Genomic DNA, 19338 nt, shown 5'->3' on the forward strand with positions numbered 1-19338 from the left:
CCCAGCACTTTGAGAGGCCGAGGCGGGCGGATCACGAGGTCAGGAGATCGAGACCACGGTGAAACCCCGTCTCTACTAAAAATACAAAAAATTAGCCGGGCGTGGTGGCGGGTGCCTGTAGTCCCAGCTACTCGGAGAGGCTGAGGCAGGAGAATGGCGTGAACCCAGGAGGCAGAGCTTGCAGTGAGTCGAGATTGAGCCACTGCACTCCAGCCTGGGTGAAAAAGCGAGACTCCGTCTCAAAAAAATAAAAATAAAAAATAAATAAATAAATAAAACATTGACTTTGTCAATGGTATTCACAAGAGTTGGGAAGGAATGGGAAAATGAATTTGAAGGCTACTACAGTCGTCTGGAGAATGACTTAAGCCAGAAGCATAAGGGCCTCTCATTAGCCTGCCAGTGTCATGTGGCAGGGACAGACCCCTCAGGATCACTAAGTAAGTGACTTGTTCCTGCTCCAGTACAGTCCTGTGGCCTTGGATTTTTGACTGAGCAATGTCTTCCTAAGAACCATAGCTTTGCCCTCAGCTATGTGTTTTGCTACTAACAGCTGTTCTTAATTATGCAGCTTCCGTTCCCCTGTATAGAGGCAGCTTCTTTAATACATTAATGAAGGACAAATCAGGCCAGTCAAGTGGATTGCATTTACAGATGGAGTTCTGGCAAACACAGATGAAGAAAATGAGTCAGTGTAATTCATAGTGATACCTTGGGTCTTCCATTTCTGTGTCCTCAGCATATAACATTGTGTAGCACAGACATTGTCAGCAAGCATGGTTCAAATACATGAAGTGGAGTGAGTCACCTTTGATATAGTGTCATTAAGAATCTTCTTTCAAAAGTACACTCCCAGCCAGGCACCGTGGCTCACGCCCGTAATCCCAGCACTTTGGGAGGCCAAAGTGGACAGATCAGAGGTCAGGAGTTTGAGACCAGCCTGGCCAACATGGTGAAACCCCATCTTTACTAAACATACAAAACTTAGCCGGGTGTGGTGGCATGCGCCTGTAGTCCCAGCTACTTGGGAGGCTGAGGCAGGAGAATTGCTTGAATCTGGGTAGCAGAGGTTGCAGTGAGCTGAGACTGCATTCCAGCCTGGGCAACAGAGCAAGACTCTGTCCCTCCCCCATGTCCCCCACAAAAAACCCCACAAAAGTACACTCCCACTCTCCACTGGCTTGATATGAGACCTGTTGAGTGAGTGAGAAGCCAGGGCATCAATGCTGCAGGGACCCCCTTGCAATCAGCAGAGGAATGGCATTTGCTCAGCACTCACTATAGGACGCTGCTGCAGGGCCCAGCAAGCAGCCCAGTTGTACTGAGTGGTTTTGTGAGCATTCTTCCCTTTAGGGAATGATATGAAATGAGAAATACTGCAGACCTTCATGGAGGAAGTTGGAAAAGAGAACTGCGTTTTCATGAGCATCAGCCAAATAGCCAGAGATCCCTGCAGTCACTTTGCAGAACATGGATCAACATAGTTGTTTATATTCCGGTTGTAACTCAGATATCCAATGCTTAGTTGACACAGATCTGATGAAAACTGGTTTATTCTGCTCCTGATCACTCTTACCTCTTTGTCACCCATTTGGTCTCAACTCCACTGACAGCACCCAGCAATGTGCCCTTTGAGTCCAGTTCTCCAAGGGGCATAAATTGCTTCCTGTCAGGGGTGGGGGAGTAGGGGAGCAGTAAAGCATTCTAGGAAGCTCTAGGAGGCTAGCAAGAAATTGAAAAGAAGGCATTTTTCCAGCCATTTTGAAATGTTAATATATCACATAACTCCGAGTTCACCAGGACATATACGTGCATGGATGCATAAATCGGGATTCTCTGCTACCGAGTGTTCAAAAGTAGGGTTTCCCAGCTAGGGCTTTGAGATTCTTTGGTGAACCACAAATACTCTTGGCATGCTTCTGTGTCTCAAGCACCTAATAGTGTCTGGTACATAGTAGATATTCACCTTTAGTGGAGTGGAAAATAATGGCAGGGTAGCATCTTTGGTTAGATATACCAGTCATTTTATCAACTGTCTCTAGCTAAGCATAGAAAGGAGCCTGGGAAGACCATTGCTTTCCCTCTCTGAGGGGTCTTGTTATTATAGGAGGAAGATGAAGATAACTTTCATATTAACCATTCTATTCCTAAAGCCATGGGAAAGCAGTAGTTCTGGTTCTAGCCATTTTTGAATGCTCCAGATCCTGCATGTGCATATAGGGATGTAGGTTTGCAGGGAGGATGCATATTCTTAATTTCTTAAATATCTTTCTATACACTAGTAAAAACATCAGGTTTATGAATTGATGTTTATTTGTTGAGTATATACTCTATGCAGGTCACTAAGCTAAGCTCTGTAGAGGTCAAAAGTAGAAATTTGATATGATTCTTTTAAATGTGTATACACAGGCATTTACATGGTCACACAAGCATTTTTTAATATCTTCTCAATTCTGAAAACAATGCCTAGCATTTAGCATTGACTAATGTTATTGAATAAATAATGAATGAGTAAACAAACGGGATCTTTTCACATATAAAAACACCAAGACAGAGCCCTGTATTGACATGAAGATGCTGCTAGATGGAGGGACTCACAGGTGATTATGCGTTTCTTCATTGTTTTGTTTCTTCCTTCATTTGACAAGCATAGGGATGGAAAGTTGAATAAGACAATTTGCTTTTAATATACTTGTTAGATATAGACCCTACTGTATTTGTGCCATTTCAATATAGAAAGAACACTATTTAGGAGGCGTTAGCCCACAATTCATGTTATATAGTTCTACCACAGGACAGCCTTTGACAAGGTATTTCATAGTATGTCTCAGTGGCTAAAGGAAAAGCTAAACCTGTTATCTTGATTTTATAGGATTACCAAATTAATAAAAATTATGAAGGCAAGTAGCTTGCTTAGCCGTGTTGTGTTCCAAAAGTAATTTCAATTCCCTGGGTCACAATGTTCCAATTTGAAGAACAACAACAAAAATGATTCTACTATATTACAGTCAGATTTCCCTTTTGATTTAAAACTTTTGTGTTTTGCTTTGCTTTTTGTTTTGTTTTATTTTTATAACTCTAATTGTCAGTAAATATTTGTTAGTTTTTTTGAGAATAAAATATAATTGTAAATGTAAAAAACATTTGAATATAGGAATAATATTTATTCACAATATAAAAATTAGCAATGCTCTTTATTCCAGCAAGGAAAAAACGTAATTCTTCAAGTCACGGGTTTGGAGCTCCATATGGTTTCAGATTTGGGAAATCATAACTATGCATAATTTTCCCCAGTGTGCTGCAGGGTGATTCTCAAAGTTCCGAGAATCTAATTTTATCCAGACAGATTTCAAGTCAACAGAGTATTGAGTACCTACAGTGTGCCAGGAATGGTGATGGGTGTTTGGGGTACAAGTTCAGACATTGTGTCTATGCTTGATGAACTCAGAACTGACAGAGGAAAGGTAGAGAAATAAGTTAAGTGATTGTTTCTGTGGACTTTCTGAGGGTATGAATAAGAGATCTGCGGAAGTACAGAGGAAGGTACCACTGTTGGCTGGGGCAGCAGAGTTTAGAATAAAATGACACTTGCTTTGGAGATTAATATATGAGAAGAAATTTGCCAGATGAAAAGGGGTAGGTTCAAAGAAGAGTGGAAGGGAATTCTAAGCAGAAGTTAAAACATGTATAAGGACTTGGGTAAGTGTGAGAAAGCAATGTGTATTTGGGTAGCCAAGAGTAGTTGCATGTATCTTGGAGCCTGTGGGAAATGGGGTCTAGGGTGAGAGAAGATGAGGAAGAGGTGACAGATAAAGCTGGACACACATATGTTTAGGACAAGTTGTGAAATGCCTTATCTTTCATATAGAGAAGACTGAATCTGTAAGCCACATTTATTCTATGTATTATTACAAGTAGAAGTTTCCCTAAGTTTCAGAAGTAGGAAGAGAAATAGAACCCCAAATGAATGCATGAATGGATGAATGAGCTAAATGTGTAATAATGAAGGCAGAGTCAGCAGTGTTGGAAGAACCAAGAGGGCAGTATTTTTGAAGGATGGCATGCCCTGGAAAATGGGTGTTTGGCATAGTGGGATAGATGGTAAATATGTGAACAGTGCAGGTCCTCCACTGCAAAATATGTGTGATGGTAACATACTTGAATCCCTGAATAGTTACTTATAGTGCCAAGGAAAATTATTATTGCATTGACTACTGACAGTGATATATGAGGGTTGCTAATGACTAGACTATATTTGCATAGGTCATAGGAGTATATGAGTTAGAGTTCTGTTAAAGGTACATGTTCAGGGACAGGGTATAAGCAGGGGAGTTTGAGGGATGGAATGCACAATGTGTGCTCTTCTGTAATTGTGTGTCCTCTGGCCAGGAGGGATATTAGGCTTACAAATGGCCAGGGTGTTCATTTGTTAGTATTTCAAGAATAAAAAGTTAAGTCATTAACAATAAACTATTGAATGATCAAGGGCAGTTCATTTTACTCCCCTAGACCTCTGTTTCTTTTTCTATCAAATGAAGACGTTGGATTTGATAATCTCTAAAATATATCACAGCTGTGAACTTAATGCTTAAAATAACCCTCTTTAAAGTACTAGGTAAATTTGGTGACTGGAGATTGGTGTATATGTGTATATAGCAGCCAATCTCTATAGAGCTTGTTATATGCCATTTAAAAAATGTATTGATGTAGCTCTTTTTCTCTGCCTTTTAGATGGTTGAACACTTTAGGAATGCTGGCCAATCAGGGCATTGATGTTGTGATACGACACTCATTTTTTGACCATGGATACAATCACCTCGTGGACCAGAATTTTAACCCATTACCAGTAAGTGTGGGATAAAGATTCCCAACTCCTTTTCCATATCATTCAGTTCTTTTGATCATGCCTTGTTCCATACTAGGAGAATATTTTTCCTCTTGCTGTTACCAGTTAATTTCATTCATTGAACAGAAACATTCTTGTCTTTGTTTCCTTGATCCATTTCACAGACTTTTGGCTTCAACACACACACACACACACACACACACACACACACACACACACACACATCTGTTCATTCACTCACTTTTATATATACACATACATACGTATGTGCAGTGTGCAATATACATATATTCATTTATATATATTTGTATATTTATTACTATTGTTTTAACAATCCAGGCCGGGCATGGTGGCTCACGCCTGTAATCCCAGCACTTTGGGAGGCCGAGGCGGGCAGATCACGAGGTCAGGAGATCGAGACCATCCTGGCTAACATGGTGAAACCCCATCTCCACTAAAAATACAAAAAATTAGCCGGGTATGATGGCGGGCACCTGTGGTCCCAGCTACTCGGGAGGCTGAAGGAGGAGAATGGCGTGAACCCGGGAGGCAGAGCTTGCAGTGAGCCAAGATGGCGCCACTGCACTCCAGCTGGGGCGACGGAGGGAGACTCCGTCTCAAAAAAAAAAAAAAAAAAAAAATTCCTTGTGCAGTTGAGATTCCCCATCTACTTGTGGCCTGTTTGAACTCTGCTTGAGAGTGAATTTTTCCAGATTGTTTTATTTTAATGCTAATAGGAGACATTAGTTAACATCAAATGCAACATGTTGAAAGCAGATGGGGGAGTGTTATCCAAGATCAGACACACTAGGAACCCATCTCTTGAGGAGTGGCTGAAGTGCAATTACAGTTAGATGATGAGCCCTGTGTGACAATGAGGAGATTTACCAAAAGCGTCAACTTCTCTAGGAAAGAAAAGGAAAGAGAAGAACAAACTAGAATGGCAAAAGCAGAAATATGGGTTTGTCTAGTCACCTTATTGGCCAATCAGAGAAATTCCACGGACCAGAAAAGCTATGCTTATCAGAAATATTACACGGGTTATCCTTTATCACAGAAGTCATGGTCATAACAAAAGATCAGACTGCTCTCATCAAGTCATAGAATTTCAGAGCTGGAATCCCTCTTTGAGATGATCCAATTCCACCTCATTTAACTGAGGGACTGCTAGCTAGGGGAGGGGCAAGGAGGTGGGACATGTAGGGCTAGCCCTAGAACCTGTTTCTGTGCCCTGGTTCGGTGCTTTTTCTACAGAACTACTTGTTGCCCTGGGGCCCACAATAAACAAACCCAAACTGGAACCAGTGAGCATTCCTACCACTTGCCTCTCTCTGCCTATTTCTACCACTCCTTCCATTCCCCAAGCCCTGAGTCAGGAAGCTTCCAAGCCCGGAGCAGAGAACAGCTCAGTACCCACAGCACCAGTTCCACGTCTCAATTACAACCAAGTAATTATTGTATCACTTGGTGTACATGACTCCAAAAATCCAGTGAAATCACAAAGATTAAAACTAACTAGCATAGTTGCTTACATTTGCTGGACTAGAGTACCTCTCCCAAGATACATGTGTGGGAGACTGGGGTGGAAAGGGGTAGAAAGAGAGTTTTCAGTATGGAACCATAGAGGATTGTTTTGTTTTGTTTTTGCAGAAATAAAATAATTTTAAAAGTATCTATGAAATGTAATCACTAAACAAATAAAATGGCACACAGAAATAAATATTTATTGAACATCAGGCACTGGAGAGGACTAGTAATAGATAAGTGAATCAACAAATAAGAGAGCACTGCTTGGGCCCTTTAGGGTACATGTGCAGGAAAGGCTTCTCTGGGAAGGTTATTCTCTGAGAAGAACCAGCTATGCAGATTCACAAAAGAACTTTCCAGGCTAGGGAAGAAACTAACACAAAAGCTCTGAGGCAGGAACAAACTTGGCACGTTTGAGGAAACACAAGAACACTAGGGTGACCAGGGCATGATGAGGAAGGGGGAGAAGTTGGAAATGAGGTAGGCAGGAGTCATATCACCTAGGGCTTTGTAAGCTGAAAGGAGTTGACTTGTAAATAGTATGAAAAGCCTTTGGAAGGCCTAATTAAGGAAGTAACATAATCTAACTTACATTTTAAACAGATTACCCTGGCATAATTAACGCATCAAATGTTAGTTATAAAAGATGCAGATAATACTTAACAATGTACAGATCACTTTCATAAATGGCATCTACAATGCTCTGAACACTTCCCTCTGTCCTTCTTTTTCCTTTCTTTCCTTTTTTCCTTTATTTCTTTTAGCACTCATTCAAATTTCATTCACTCTTCTTGATCATATACTATGTGCTGATTGCTGTTCCTGGCAATGGGCCACTGTGGGGAACTAAAAAGACAAGGTTGCTGAACTCTTGGAGTTTACAATGTAGTGAACTGTACTGAGAAATGGAAAATAAATAAACATAAATCAGAGAATTGCAATTTGTCATAATTGCTCTGAAAAGAACCTGGTGAGATGAATATGACCATTTATACTTATTTTGCTAAAGAGAAACTAAGGTTCTGTGACATTACTGAGTGACTTATCCAAGGTCAGACGAATAGTAAGAAAGCTGGAACTCAGAGTTTTCCAGTTCTCAATTGTGTTTTCTTTTTACTGGACCACACTATTTCTTATGGTAGCCTCTTAGATGTCTTTGCTGTGTCTGAGGCCAACATTGCCTTAGAATTGAGTCTGGAAATGAAAACAGGCATGTTGGGAAATTGGAGAGAAGAAAACAGGCTGGAAAAAGATGGTCTTTGGGTGACTAGACAGGCTTCATTTCCAGAGTTGGACAAACTTGGATTCCATATCAACCCTCTTTGGACCTTTGCATGGCCATGTGTAAATTAAGGATGTCAGTCCTCATGGCTTTGTCCTTCTCAAATGAGAGTTGCTGCCAGTGACTTTCTTTAAAAGCATGCCACAAAAGACCTCAGTTGATACATGGTGGAGCAGAGCTCATAGAAGTTCATAGGAAGAGAAAACAAGTTCCACTGATTCAGCACAAAGACTCAAATGATCTGGGCAGCTGTATTTCTGGAAACACCAAGCTGTAATAAAGAAACTGTATGTAAAAGCACTTAAAAAGGTAGTAGGCTTTCTTTTTATCTTTCTTTGCACTAATAAATTCTGCACCTTATAAATAGAGAACTTGGCAGCTGGGAGAGTGTGTCCTAAGTCTCCCCTGGAAGGAATTTACAAGGCTAGACCAGAACACCAATCTGACACACACTGCCAGCAGGCCCCTGGAATGTGTAATGGAGACAGACCTGGGAATCGTACTGGTTGCCACTTCAGAGAGTTGTGCAATTGATAACTGAACACTGCCAATAAAAACTTGTGGATTTTACATTGTGATTAAATCTTCAAGAGAGTTTGTTAAGTGCTTAGGGGATTACTGAGTTGCATTTTGCCTCCCAAAACCAGTACTCTTGAATGAATTCAGAAAAGGTGAGCTTCCTGGCCTTATGGCTCTTCAACCCATATCCCATTTTACCCCTCCCCCTGCCCAGTCAACTTTAATCCCAGTTTGTGGCATTCTAGCCTAGCTCTGGCAGGATGATTTCAATAGCCCCAATCTAAGGTAAGAGGGAATATGAGGATAGCTCTTTAGAAGAGAAATTTGTCCTTAGAAAAGATCATTTTCAAATATACCCCATGTTCTTCATGGTTATTCCTCCAGAAAAGTGCCACCCACCTCCTGCTGTGACATTTTCCTTCTCCTGGGAGGAGAATATTTAGTTCAGCCGTGCTTCATCACTCGACTCCCACTCCCTTCCCCTGGCCCCCCCAACACTGGGAAAGAGGGGACGTGTGAGTCTCCACAGCCGGTCAGTCAGTCACAGGCTCCCTTGGGAGTAGGCGATGTTTGTGCAGAAGAGATCTGCACATTTGGTGGACATAGTCCAGACCCCACCAGTCATGGGCATTTCTCCTCAGAGAGGGTTTTGGAATTTAGCTTGCTGCTTTTTTTAAGAGCTTGATTTACAAAGCTTTCAGGGAAAGGAATGGTGAATTACTAGTCGACATCTTCTTAACTCCCACACTAGGCTGTCTTCACACAATTCAATTCAAAAAGCATGGACACCTCAGTTGTGTCTGGCTTCGTGCTTGGCATTCTAGGGACATGCACATAAATTCATCTATGGAACTAATAATCTGATGTATGTTTGTGGGACTACAGTTTAGTCCTCTCTTTGGAATAAAATAAAAAGCTAGATCACATTGGATTGCCTTTTCCACAGTGGGCACAGTGGCATGGAAATTTACTGCCAGCGTGCTTTTTTGCCTGCTTTCCCTGATGAATAATATACATTCAATTCAGCCCAGTGCACACTTTTTGAGTGCCTGCTGTGCACATTGTTCTGGAATATAGTCATTGGTCATGGATTGGAGTAGAACTCACTAGTCTATGGTGAGATTGAACCTGTGGTTGCAGTTCCCATAGCAACGTGCTCTGAGCCAAGCCATCGCTGTTCAGATATCATTTGACCATCAGAAGGAAACTCTAACTCTTACTGGTGCCTGCCTAGCACAGTTGATGAGCCTATGACAAGATCCTAGGACAAAATCCTAGATGCTCCATCCTTGTTTCCCTCCAAAGTGTTAGAGACAATGCCCAGTATGCACTGCCGAGCCATGGTGTGGACACAGGGCTTAAATCTCTCCCTGTGTAGAGCAAGGACACCCAGTTATAAACCCATGTTCCATTGATGCTGGATTGATACAAGAACACCACCTGAGGCCAGGCACAGTGGCTCACGCCTGTAATCCCAGCACTTTGGGAGGCCAAGGCGGGCGGATCATGAGGTCAGGAGATTGAGACCATCCTGGCTAACATGGTGAAACCCTGTCTCTAGTAAAAATACAAAAAACTAGCCAGGCATGGTGGTGGGCGCCTGTAGTCCCAGCTGCTCGGGAGGCTGAGGCAGGAGAATCACTTGAACGTTGAAGGTGGAGGTTGCAGTGAGCCGAGATCGTACCACTGCACTCCAGCCTGGGCGACAGAGTGAGACTCTGTCTCAAAAAAAAAAAAAAAAAGAAGAAGAAGAACACCACCTAATTAGAAGGCATCATAGGAAATAGGAAACAGCAGGAGCCTGGAACTGTGGTAAGATTCATGAGTTCTAGTTCTAGCTCTGCCATTAATTAGATGTGTATCTTGGTATTCCAGTTTTCCCATCACTTAAATTGGGATAAAAATGCCACCGCTACCTCCAGAAGTTACTGTTACAATCTTTGAGAAAATTAGGTATAAAGATAGGATTCTGATTTGGTATATATACATACATGTAGAAAATTGCTGGAAGGGACTACATCTAAATGTTAAAAGTGGTTTTCTTTGGGTGGTAAGATTACAGGCAGTTTTTATTTTCTTATGTGAATTTTTTGTATGTAAAATTGCTGCAATCAGCATTATTGCTTTTAAGATCTTAAAGAAGGCCTGTTTTTCAAAGAAAAAAGAGCATTTCAAAAGGATTCTGTTTAAATAGCTATGCAAATGTTCACTTATTATTCATGTTTCACTTATTCATAAACACTTACTGCATTCATGCTATGTGCTAGATACTATGCTAGACACTAGAGACACTGTCCTGCCCTCGGGGAGCTTACAGTAGAGATAGGGAGATAGACAAGTTAGCAGGGACTGTAACAGAAGCCCTATAGTGTATTAGAAGAGGAGTACAGAAGTCAGACTGGGTGGAGGGCAGGCATGGGGCATCAAGGAAGGCTTTCTGGAGGAAACAATGCCTGAGCTGAATCTTTAAAAAGGGCCAGTTAGCCATAGGAAGAAGAGTTTGGGGTCTGGGGAGGAGCTTCCAAACAGAAGCAGTAGTATATTTAAGGTACAGAGGCATTAATTTTCCAGTGAGTCATGTTAGATGGGTTAGGAAAAATTAAGAAAACTTTTCCCATTGCTGCCCAGTGGCCACACAGGGTGTATGAAAATTAAAGAATTTCAAAGCTACAGACCTGGAGGTGGTAGGGTGGGGGAGGGACAAAACCCAGCCAAACCAGCCTGTGACCTGTTTCTTGGTGAAGCTGCCTTTCTCTTTCTTTTCTTTCCCGTGGGAGCCATCAGGAAGATGAAAGAAGCAGAGTGTACCTGTTTAGGGGTAGCTGTGATGTGAAACCCAATGCTCCCATTAGGGGCCCTGACAAAGACTTCACCATGTGCAGCCGTCCTTTGTGGGAACCTGCGGCTGCTGAGAGAAGGGCATCCTTGGCTGCAGGATCAATCACTGAGACTCAGGCTGGCTCCATGTCAGTGGCCGAAGTGCCTGGGCTGCATGCCCAGGGAACATGACTTGCTTCTTTTCTCCTCTGTGTCTTTAAACCCTGGCTGCTCAAATCAGAGTCTGTGCTCTGCACTATCTGACAGGAAGGCAGTTCTTTTGCCCCTAATGCTTTCACTTAGACGCTCCTCTGATTTTCTACTAGGAGTTCTCCTCCCTTGCTTATTTATCAGCCTGAGCGGTGTGCACAGGATGTCGGCAACAACACTAGCAGTTGTAACAGCTCACGCCGATGCAAGCCCTCTTGGGAAATAGAAAGCACTCTAGACCTAAAATCAGAAGGTGCAAGCTCAAAATGCACACTACAATTTTCTAGTTACATGAGTCTTTATTCCTCTGTGAAATGGGACTAACTGTGCTGGTGTTAGAGACAGGGAAGTATTTGAATGTACTGCTTAAAAGTATTGGCTTTGGAATCTGACTGACCTGAGTTTCAAAACCAGCTCTACCACTTGCTAGCTATATGTCCTTGGATTTATAAGCATCAATAAACATCAATTTCCTCTCATAAAATGGAGACAATAATAGTATCTACCTCAGAGGGTTGTTGGAAAGATTAAACGAGCCAATGCATATGTATCTTTTACCACATAGTAAATACTCAATAAATGTTAATCACTATTATTATTTATAAAGTCACTTTGTTAAAATTCTGTAAGTCACAATAATCATCATTAATAACCTGAATATAACTGTGTTAAGATAATAAACATTTGATATCAAATATATATTTGATATGTATTTGATATATATTTGATACATTTGATACCAAATATACATTTGATATATAGTTGATATACATTTGATATTTAGATATCTGGAAATCAATTCAAGCAATGATGACTAAAGGATGAAAAGTAGATTTTTTGGTAAAAGTAATTTAACTTTTTATAATCTTCTAGCAACTTAACTAGAAAATAAGAAGAACAAAAAAGGAAAACTATGATTCCTTCACTTGAGAGGAATTGACTGCAATGGTTAAAAACAAACTAAAAATTACATTTTATTTCCCTCCGGAGAAGATGCTGGCAATCTTTCCCAGTGAAGGCAATTAAGGCAGTAACCAGGCTGCAATACGAGCCCCAACACCTTCATTTGGTATTTATAAATGGCCCAATAAGCCCTGGAAACCATGATATGTCACATCAAAGTGCTAATGACAGCACATTATGTGAATCACTGAGAAGCAACAATTGAAAATCCCCCTCTGCCATCAGCCATTTATATTGTTCCCAGATTGTAATACTGAGGGATTACAGCTACAGCAAATTGTGTGGCCTCCTAAATAAATTAGGGAGAAGAAGCAATTATAGTCTCCCTGCACTTGAGTTTAGGAACATGATTTGCCATCCTTGAAGCAACGTGCAGACAGTGAGGAGCAAGGTCAGCTCTGGAATGAGAAGAAATGCACTCACCTAACCTCATCAGCTTACTGAAAACACTAAACGATTATCTAAAAATGACCTGAGAAGAAAGAGAGGGAGGGAGGGAGGGAGGAAGAAAAAAGAAAGGAAAGAAGGAAGAGGAAAAAAAGAAATGCCCTTTGGTAGGTTGGAAGGCACTTTTGTGAATGCCACAATATGACAAATTTAAGAATATTTTATCTTAAAGACTATATTTGCAAACATTAAGAGCACAACGATGTCTGGTTGTGACCTGTAGGAACCAAAAAATAAGCCACTGATAGAAACAAGATAATACATTATGTTTTTTTCTAACTCAGTTATGGTTTTGTGCTTGTTTAAATAAAAGCAAAAGTCTTTATTAAAAAATAGAACAAATAAAATTAATTCTGCTTTTTAATTCTTATTTAAATTACTACACTATAAGATTTTTTTAAAAAAAAATATGTCAGTCATTAGATACCTCACTTACTAACTTTCAACTATTATCACTCTCTGCTTATTTCATCCTTGATTCGGTTTTAAGCACTGAAAGGATTCAATAGAACACACCATTTTTACTTACCCTAAATTTGACAGCAGAAGACCTGCCTTCTATTCTAAAATTCACCCTCATCTTGTTGTCACAATCCTTATAGCCTTTCTTTGTTAGAGCAGTGGTTCTCAAGCCTGGCTGAACATTATAGTCACCTAGGGAGCTTCTTAAAAATACCTGTGCTTAGGCACCAACCCCAGAGATTCCTGTTCAAGTTGATCTGTAGAGGATCCCAGGTGTTGATATTTTTTTAAAGTCCAAGTGATTCTAATGTGAAGCCAGAATTGAGAACTGTATTAGAGGTTTATGTTGCCCTGATTAAATTATTAACTACCTTTTTATTTTTCTCTACTCCTCTATACTCAACTCTTGCTTCAATTTTTGAGATATTAACAAAATATTTAGTACTGTCTATCATTCATTCATTTGACAACTATTTATTGAGTATCTAGTATGTGCTAGACACTTCTAGATTCTGATGAAATGGAGGTGAAGGGGAAAGACAAGATCCCTGTCCTCACTGGAGGTTATAGTCTAGAAGGGGAGACTAAAAATAAACAAGTAAACTAACAATTAATTACAAAATTCAGAATGCTGTGTAGGAAGCTAAGTTGAATAATGAGGAGGGGAGGCTTCTTTAGAAAGTGTGGCCAGGGAGGTCTTCACTGAAGAGGCAGCCATTAGAGAGGCTGGTGGAAGAGCAGAGCATCGCTCAACAGGAACAGTATCTGCAAAGGCTGCAGTGGGGGAAAGACACTCAGTCACACATCAGAGGTCACACAGTGTCTCTAAGACCAACCTGAGGTATGGTCCACCCACAGCCAGGCACAGAAGCAGGCAGCACTGCTCAGCAAAGTTTAGCTCAAGCTCCCTGCACCTGATGCTCTATCCTGCCCTTGCCACCAGCACTTGGCAAACTTCATTGCTTCCTGTTTATTGCCCTTTATACAAATAATAGTGGTGTATCTCACTGCCTGGCCATTTATCTGGGATCCCTGACTGAACTTAGTGCCTAGAGTTTCCCTGTCACTGGCCCAACCATCCCCATTTACACTCTCTGTCACCTGTCATCAGACTTTAAAACGAGAATGGCAGAACATTTGGTGGTTTATTATACTATTCCGTTTTTTAGTATGTTTACAAATTTCACCGATAATTCTTTTTAATATCTTTGTTCGAGAACCTTATGACATACACTAAAACAAAGCACTGTTGTAGTTTCTGTAGAACATAAAAAATAATGTTAGATTCCTTCTCTCCATGTTTATAATCTGTGTTGGGTGACATAAAGCCTTGCAGAGAGAGTTAATAGATGATGGATGTGTGTGTTAAAGTCTGTCTTGTTCACTCATTATCCCCAGAGCCTAACATAAGGTGCCTTGCATAGGAAGTACTCAATAAATATTTGTGAAAATAAGAGAGGGAGGAAGGGATCCAAATGATCAGTAGACAATAGGTTTTTTAGATGTCTGAGGTAAGAGATATTACTACTGGCTGGAAGGGAGGAGCTAAAGGGAAGAATTAGGAAAGACTGTGCAACAAGACGTCATTGGCGGACATTTGTAATATTAGTTACCCGAATAATACATGTTCCTGAGAAGGCTTCTTACCCCAGGGCACCACAATGAGGTGACAGCAGGAAGGAAGGAAGGCCTTGGGATAGAAGGCTCACCAACTGGAAGACCAGGAGTTCTGGATCTGATTCCACTTTCTGACACCAACTCACTCCTTGTAGGGCATTGGGCACTCTCGGTCTGTCTCTAATGTAGAGGTTGAATTGGACAATCTGAGGTTCCCTTCAGCTCTGAAGTTTTCTGATTCATTTCAATATGTTATTTCCATACCACTATCTTCAGATGGACCTCCCAGCTGAACCTAAATTAATAAAATCTTTTAAAATACAACTGCACTGCTTCCCTTTGAAACCATTCAGGAAATAAAGCTTTTTTCTTCAAGGCTCCTGTAGCCTTGTTATAGTACTCACGACCGTCTTTCATTGTTAGAATTGTTGGGGTCCATCTACTACTAAATTCTCAGTCATTATTGTTTCAATTATTTTGTCGATTCCTTTCTCTTTCTTCTCCTTCTAGTTTGTTACACCTTTTGTAGTTGTCCCACAGTCCTCAGATATGCTGCCCTGTTTTAGTCAGTCTTTATTCACTTTGCTGTTCAATTTGGGAGATTTCTATTGATATATCCTCAAATTCAGAGACTATTTCCTCAGCTATGTCCAGTCTACTAATAATCTTATCAAGGGTATTCTTCATTTGTGTTATAGTATTTCTGATCTCTAGCATTTTTTTTTTAGTTCTTTCTTAGGATATCCATCTCTCTGCTTGCATTGCTCATCTGCTTTTGCATGCTATTTGCTTTCTCCATTAGAGCCTTTAGCATATTAATAATAGCTGTTTTTAATTCCTGTTCAGATAATTTCAGCATCCCTGCCATGTCTAATGTTTGCTCTGTTTCTTCAAACTGTGTTTTTTGCCTTCAAGTGTGCCTTGTAATTTATCTGGATAGCTGTGATGTATCAGGCAAAAAGAACAATTGTAAATAAGCCTTTAGTAATATGGTGGTAAGGTATGGGGGGAGAGGAAGCATCGTATAGTCATATGATTAGGTCTCAGACTTTTTGTGAGCCTGTGCCTTTGGACTGTGAACTTCACAAGTGTTTTTCAGTATTTTTCTTCCCCCTTTTGGTGGAACAGGGTGGCTAGAGTGGGCTGGAGTTGGTATTTCCCTTCTCCTGCATGGAAGGCTAGAGCTGACTGGAGTTGGGTATTTCCTTTCACTTAGGTCAGTTAGGCTCTGATAATACCCCAACAGGTTAGGCTATGGTTAACTAGTTTCTCCTGAGGGAAGAACTTGTTAAGAACAGAGGCCAGGCATGGTGGCTCACACATGTAATCCAGCACTTTGGGAGGCCAAGGGGGCAGATCACAAGCTCAGGAGATGGAAACCATCCTGCCCAATATGGTGAAACCCAGTTTCTACTAAAATACAAAAAATTAGCCTGGCATGGTGGTGTGCACCTGTAGTCCCAGCTACTCAGGAGGCTGTGGCAGGAGAATTGCTTGAACCCGGGAGGCGGAGGTTGCAGTAAGCCAAGATCGAGCCACTGTACTCCAGCCTGGCAACAAAGCAAGACTCTGTCAAAAAAAAAAAAAAAAAAACAACAACAAAACAACAACAAAAAAACAAAACAGAGTGCTCTGGCATATTCCAAAATAGTTCCTTTCCCCTTGCCCCTACTGAAGCATGAAGAATTTTTGCCCAGTATTTGCTGTGAGATCCTGGTTGAGCTCCTGGAGGTAAAACTCACAAAAATGTGGGGGTTCTCCCAATGACTGAGTCCCCTGGGAGTTGCAAACTCTCAAACTTGTCCACACTGAGCCTCCAGCACAGTCACAGTTCAGGTTGTCTGCTGCAGTATGCCATGACTCCCTGTATTTGTCTGTCTGTCTTTCCAATTTTGGGGGCAGTGGTTTGCCCTGTGTCCTCACCTCTCTAATGGATCCAAGAAAAATTGTTGATTTTTCAGATTGTTCAGCTTTTTATTTATTGTTCAGAAGGAATGGTGACTTCTAAACTCCTCACATATGGAAGTGGAAACCAGAAGTCCAATAATCTGTGTGTTGTCTTTTTATTTTCTTGATGGTGTCCTTTTAAGCACAAAAGGTTTTAATTTTGATGAACTCTAATTTATCTATTTTTTGGTCATTTGTACTTTTGGTGTTCAATTCAAGGCCACAAAGATCTACTCCTATTTTTTCTCCTAAAAATTTGTATAGTTTTAGCTCTCCTATCTTTAGGTCTTTGGTCCATTTGAGTTAATTTTTGTACATGATATGAGGTAGAGATTCAACATCATTCTTTTGCATGTAGATACAGTTGTCCCAATACCATTTGTTGAAAAGACTATTCTTTTCCCATTGAATTGTCTTGGCATTTTTATTGAAAATTAAGTGACCATAGATGTAAGGGTTTATTTCTGGACTTTAAATTTTATTCCATACATCTTTATGTCTACCTTTATACATATGTGTATATGTACAGTAATCAAGAGAGTATGGCCAATACCATAATCTCTTGATTACTGTAGCTTTGTATTAAACTTTGAAATTGGAAAGTGTGAGCGAGTGCAAAAATGAATATGTTCTTTTTCAAGACTGGTTTAGTTACTACTTTCAGTTTTGAGTGGTGTGACAGCTGCTCACAGCTCAACCAAATGAATTTCCAATGTTTTCAGCCCTTCCAAAGCCCCATGTCAGGTGGTAAGTTCATAATTACTGACGTCATCTATTTCAGCTTTCAGTAAGCACAACCACATTGCATTTGGGTTAGGATCACAGGGCTTGCTATCCCATTGTCATAATAAACATCCTTTCCCTCACCCTCCTTGAGAAAGTGACCAACAACCAAGGTACCATTTTGGTGTCTTGTTTCAATCCTATCACTGTTTGCCTCCAAATAATTAGTTCTACTTTTGTTCATTAACGATAGGACACTGGGGAGCCCTTACGCCTCAGCATCACTCACTGTTTTGATGAGAGCATTTACTACCAGCTCCTGGGAATTCTTATATCCCCAACCCAACCTGCAAAGCCTCTGTCCTTCCTCTTTCAGAAAGTCATGTCACTGTTGGCATCCCATCCTTGTCGCTATAGCTGTCAAGAACTGTGAAGGGCCTGAGAGTTACCCTATTTGCAAGCTAACAAGTTTGCCTTTGCTGCTTCAAGCCCAAGTCTTCTAGGTCAGAAACAGAAGACTTTATATACTCAGCAAGCATCATTAGCATATTTGCATCGGTTTCCCTGGCCACCGAGTCCCATAGGAACAATGCAGTGGGCCCAAATTTATGCTACACATGCAGTGGGTCTGAGCTGCAGCTGAGGAGTTCAGGCCAAAAGTCTAGCACTTTTTAGGCTATCAGCAAACATTGTGGAAGCAGCAGACAAGCCAGTATTCCTCCCTGCGGGGGTGGGCAATTATATGGTAATCATGCTGTGGTCATTTTGACAACTTAGTTGCCTGTGTAAGTAGCTGCAGAAACTACTTTTTATCAGAAGACTAAGTCTTGCAGTCTGGCACACTCATCAAGAACATGCAGAGATAATCAGGGTTGGTAGTCAACTACTTCTCCCAACAATCCATCCCTCAGCCCTACATGTTCTTGGCTGAACTCAGATTTACACTGAGTATGCCACTCCATCAGCCACTCTGATTAATCTGATGGATGGAGGCTGGGACCAAATTTGTTCCATTTTTCTCATATAGTATGATGGTTAATTGTATGTGTCAACTTGGCTAGGCCACGTTACCCAGATATTTAGTCAAACATTATTCTAGATATTTCTATGAAGATATTCTTTAGATGAGATTGATATTTAAATCAGTAGACTTTGAGTAAAGCAGATTACCCTCCATAATGTGGATGGGCTTCATCCAATCAGTTGAAGACCTTAATAGAGAAAAGACTGGCCTTCCCTGAACAACAACAACAAAAATTCTGCCAGCAGACTGCCTTCAAGCTTGAACTGCAATGTCAGCTCTTCCCTGGGTCTCCACCCTGCCAGCAGCCTACCCGACAGATTTTGGACTTCCCAGCATCCATAATTACATGAGCCAGTAACTTAAAATAAATCTGTCTGTTTCTCTCTCTCTCTCTCTCTCTCTTACTCTTTTCTCTCTCTTTATATATATATATGTGTGTATATATAATATGTGTATTATATATATCTTTGTGTATATCTACACACACACAGGTGTATATATACATACATATGTATGTATGTGTGTATATATGTTTTTTTGTGTGTATATATACATATATATCCTATTGGTATAGGTTCTGTTTCTCTGGAGAACCATGACTAATACATACAGCATTTAATTAAGGACTTATATGAAATACTGAGCATATGACATTGCAGTTCATCTGTTCATCTCTTTTTTTCCTCCTTCTCCATGAGGAGGAGAAACCTTTAAGTTGAAAGTGACTGAAATCTGACGTGCAGAGACTTTGTTTTTAGTAATCTCTGTCCTCCTCAGACACAGTAGGTACTCAATAAAAGTTTGATGAATGAAAGAGGAACTGAGTGTGTAAGTGTATGACTGGATTTCTTTGACACTTATAATTGCCTTCCCCAACATCTCCATTAAACAAAACTCAAGCTATCTTTCAAAGTTTATCTCAAAGACCACCAACTCTTTCTTGACGCTTTTCTT

General features: G+C 40.6%; 1 protein-coding gene across 3 annotated transcripts in view; it reads left to right on the top strand.

Moving 5' to 3' along the window:
* HPSE2 (heparanase 2 (inactive)) overlaps nt 1-19338 on the top strand; it is a 772172-nt gene that overhangs the window by 612077 nt on the left and 140757 nt on the right. For all 3 annotated transcript variants that reach the window (XM_055252704.2, XM_055252710.2, XM_055252697.2), the window contains one exon: nt 4732-4846. In XM_055252704.2, coding sequence (XP_055108679.1) covers nt 4732-4846 — 115 coding nt within the window. The remainder of the gene's footprint in view (nt 1-4731; nt 4847-19338) is intronic.

This window comes from Symphalangus syndactylus, chromosome 2 (genome assembly GCF_028878055.3).
Source record: "Symphalangus syndactylus isolate Jambi chromosome 2, NHGRI_mSymSyn1-v2.1_pri, whole genome shotgun sequence".
Lineage (NCBI taxonomy): Eukaryota > Metazoa > Chordata > Mammalia > Primates > Hylobatidae > Symphalangus > Symphalangus syndactylus.